Here is a 3,122-nt window from a genome sequence, read left to right as displayed (position 1 = left end):
AAGGGTACTACATATATATCAGAGAGTGAAAACAATATGATCGTGAAGAAAAATTATATTTATAAGTACTCTTATATATCACGTATCATTTTTCTATTTATAAGCACTCTTATATATCACATATCATTTTTTTTGTGATTTTTTTATTTATTAAATATATAATATATAGATGATGAGTAGAAAAATTTAATTATTTTAAAAATTAAAAAATTAAAAAAAAAAAAAGTTATCACGTGTGGTGTGTATCAATGCTGGATCGAGAAATCGCGCTAGCTAGTAGTAGTACTACTTCGAGGTTATGGACAGCAGTGTGTCATGAATGCTCTAAAAAAGACTATAAATAAAGCCCTTCACATGATTCCAAATGCATGCATTCTCAGCACTTGCATTTCAACATCTTCTAGTACTTTGCATTTCTCTCTTTTTCCTAGCCTCCGGCCTCCAGCTTCCGTTTAAACTTTTTTTGCAAATCCAATATTTGTTTAGGGGCATCTTAATTTAAGTATGTTAGAGCTTTGGTTCTTCGGCTAACCTATTTTGCATGCCATTCCATCCATACAAAATCAAACACCAGTTCGATCCTTTTCATCTCAACTTTCTTTTGTATAAATTGACCCAAAGCTTGGGCCAATAAAACCCACCAAAAAAAGAAGAAAAGAAGGAGAAGGGTAAGTTTAAGTTTGTCTTCACAATGGGGTATGATGAGAAGAAACAAAAGCTAGACACGAAGCAACCAAATTCAGCCAACTACGGGAGGCTTGCTTTTCACTACTTAATCTCCAATGTCATGTACCTCTTTCTCGTGCCACTGATCACCATAGCTTTAGCTCATATATCTGTCAAGGATTTCGAGCATTTGTATAGCCACCTTCATGAACTCGATCTCGTATCAGTAACCCTAGTCACTGCAACTACGGTTTTCCTTGCAGCCCTTTACTTGATGAGTCGTCCTAGACAAGTTTACTTGTTGGATTTTGCTTGTTTCAAGCCTGACCCATCTCTGATGTGCACCAAAGAATATTTCATTAAACGATCTGAGCTTACTGGGAGTTTCTCGGAAGAAAGTTTAGCGTTCCAAAAGAAGATAATGGAGAGGTCAGGCTATGGCCAGCAGACGTATGGATCAAAAGCGTTGATGGAAGTCCCGGCTACAGTGAGTGTCGAGGAAGCTAGGAAGGAGGCTGCGATGCTGATGTTCGGAGCCATAGATCAGTTGCTAGCAAAAACCAAGATAAAGGTTAAGGATATAGGAATTCTTGTCGTTAATTGTAGCGTGTTCACTCCAACGCCGTCCTTGTCCGCCATGGTTGTGAACCAGTACAAGCTCGGAGGGAATATTTTAAGCTATAACCTTGGTGGGATGGGCTGCAGTGCTGGCCTTATTTCCGTGGACCTGGCCAAACGTTTGCTACAGGTTTGTGTGCATGTTATGCAAAGCTTTGGGATAAATTTATCTTATTTTTCCTTTTACTTACTAAATTGAGGAGAAAAAATAATGGATATATGTGACCCGTTAGAATAATGTATAGTAATTAAGTTCATGATACTCTAGTAGTTTTGCCTGTTAAACACTGCTGTACTCACCTATTTTGCACGCACAAAAACTTTCTACTTAAAATGGCCTTTGCCTACGAAAAAAGTTCTTAAAAATTACTTGCCTTTTTCTCTGGTTGAGATCCTTTAATTTTAATCATTAAAATATAAACATAACATTAGATGTTCAGGTGGATTTCATGCTGCCTGGAAATTCTACAAAACAATTAGCTAGAGATGGTATATCTTTGACTCATAGGTACTACTAGCTGATGGATAAGCTAGCTTGGATTATATTTCTTTCTTGACAGTAATAGCCTGCATATAAATTAAGTGGTCTTATTGAAAGTGTTTTTGGCATTGGTCTATCATTGTACAAACTGAAAAAACCGGCCTAGCTTTACTCCCACTCTGTAACAGGGCCTACCCAACTCCTATGCGCTAATAGTGAGCATGGAAAGCATGAATCTTAACTGGTATGGTGGCAATAACCGCTCAATGCTCATTACGAACTGCCTCTTCCGTCTGGGTGCGTCCGCTGTTCTCTTATCCAACCGGTTATCTGATCGCCGGCGTTCAAAGTATCAACTGATTCACACTCTACGCACCCACAAAGGCGCAGATGACAAGAGTTACCAATGCGTGTTCCAAAAGGAAGACGAAGACAAACAAGTTGGGATAGCACTGTCTAGAGATCTATTGCCGGTTGCTGCTGAAGCCCTTAAAACCAACATCACATCTTTGGGGCCTTTGGTCCTTCCCATGTCTGAACAAATCCTATTTCTCGCAAATTTAATAGGCAGAAAGGTATTTAAAATGAAGATAAAACAATATGTTCCGGACTTTAAGTTGGCTTTGGAGCATTTCTGCATCCATGCTGGAGGGAGGGCAGTGCTTGATGAGCTAGAGAAGAATCTTGGGCTGAGTAAGTGGCATATGGAGCCTTCGAGGATGACTCTTTATAGGTTTGGGAACACTTCTAGTAGTTCTTTGTGGTATGAACTTGCGTACTGTGAGGCCAAAGGAAGGATTAAGAAAGGTGATCGGGCATGGCAGATTGCATTTGGGTCAGGATTTAAGTGTAACAGTGCTGTGTGGCGTGCATTGCGCACCATTGATCCAGCAAAGGAGAAGAATAATGCTTGGATTGATGAGATTGATGGGTTTCCAGTAGATGTGCCTGAAGTGGCATCCATTATTTATTAGATCCTTCAGCTCAAGGAAGATGATGATCAATATGCATGCATGTGTCTTATTTGTACGTTTATGTTTCTATTTTATCCCAGCTAATTCCCCGTTGAATGTGTCTCAGCTTCTATTTATGAAAATTTAATAAATGTGCATGTAATTAGGGCTTAGTCTGTTCTGCAACCTCAAAATCACAATATATATATATAGGCTCGATCGAAGGTCTTTTTTCCTCTGAAGGATATATATATATATATAATATTATAAGTACGTATAACGTACCACTACTTAATTATATTCATGCATGCAATTACTAGCATTCAAAAAGATAATTCTTTCAAAATTCAATGACACTACAAGAAAGAAAAATGCTTATTTGTCATGCAAGTTATTTTTTATAA

At 38.1% G+C, this 3,122-nt stretch overlaps 1 protein-coding gene across 1 annotated transcript; it reads left to right on the top strand.

The window, feature by feature from the left end:
• Positions 1-368: 368 nt before the first annotated feature.
• LOC108984225 (3-ketoacyl-CoA synthase 20-like) lies at positions 369-2,891 on the top strand. The gene is made up of 2 exons (XM_018956111.2): positions 369-1,414; positions 1,954-2,891. The coding sequence occupies exons 1-2, from the start codon at positions 692-694 to the stop codon at positions 2,737-2,739; spliced, it is 1,509 nt and encodes a 502-aa protein (XP_018811656.1). The 5' UTR covers positions 369-691; the 3' UTR covers positions 2,740-2,891.
• The last annotated feature ends 231 nt before the right edge of the window (positions 2,892-3,122 follow it).

The sequence above is a fragment of the Juglans regia genome, chromosome 2, assembly GCF_001411555.2.
Source record: "Juglans regia cultivar Chandler chromosome 2, Walnut 2.0, whole genome shotgun sequence".
NCBI classification, from domain to species: domain Eukaryota; kingdom Viridiplantae; phylum Streptophyta; class Magnoliopsida; order Fagales; family Juglandaceae; genus Juglans; species Juglans regia.
Note: the sequence above shows the minus strand (reverse complement) of the source record. Positions and strands in the feature narration are given on the sequence as shown.

Excerpts from the sequence above, each read along its gene's own strand:
- LOC108984225 (XM_018956111.2), top strand. The coding sequence starts at position 692 with ATGGGGTATGATGAGAAGAAACAAAAGCTAGACACGAAGCAACCAAAT. Across the intron at positions 1,415-1,953 it reads TGGCCAAACGTTTGCTACAG|GGCCTACCCAACTCCTATGC; the intron begins GTTTGTGTGCAT and ends ACTCTGTAACAG.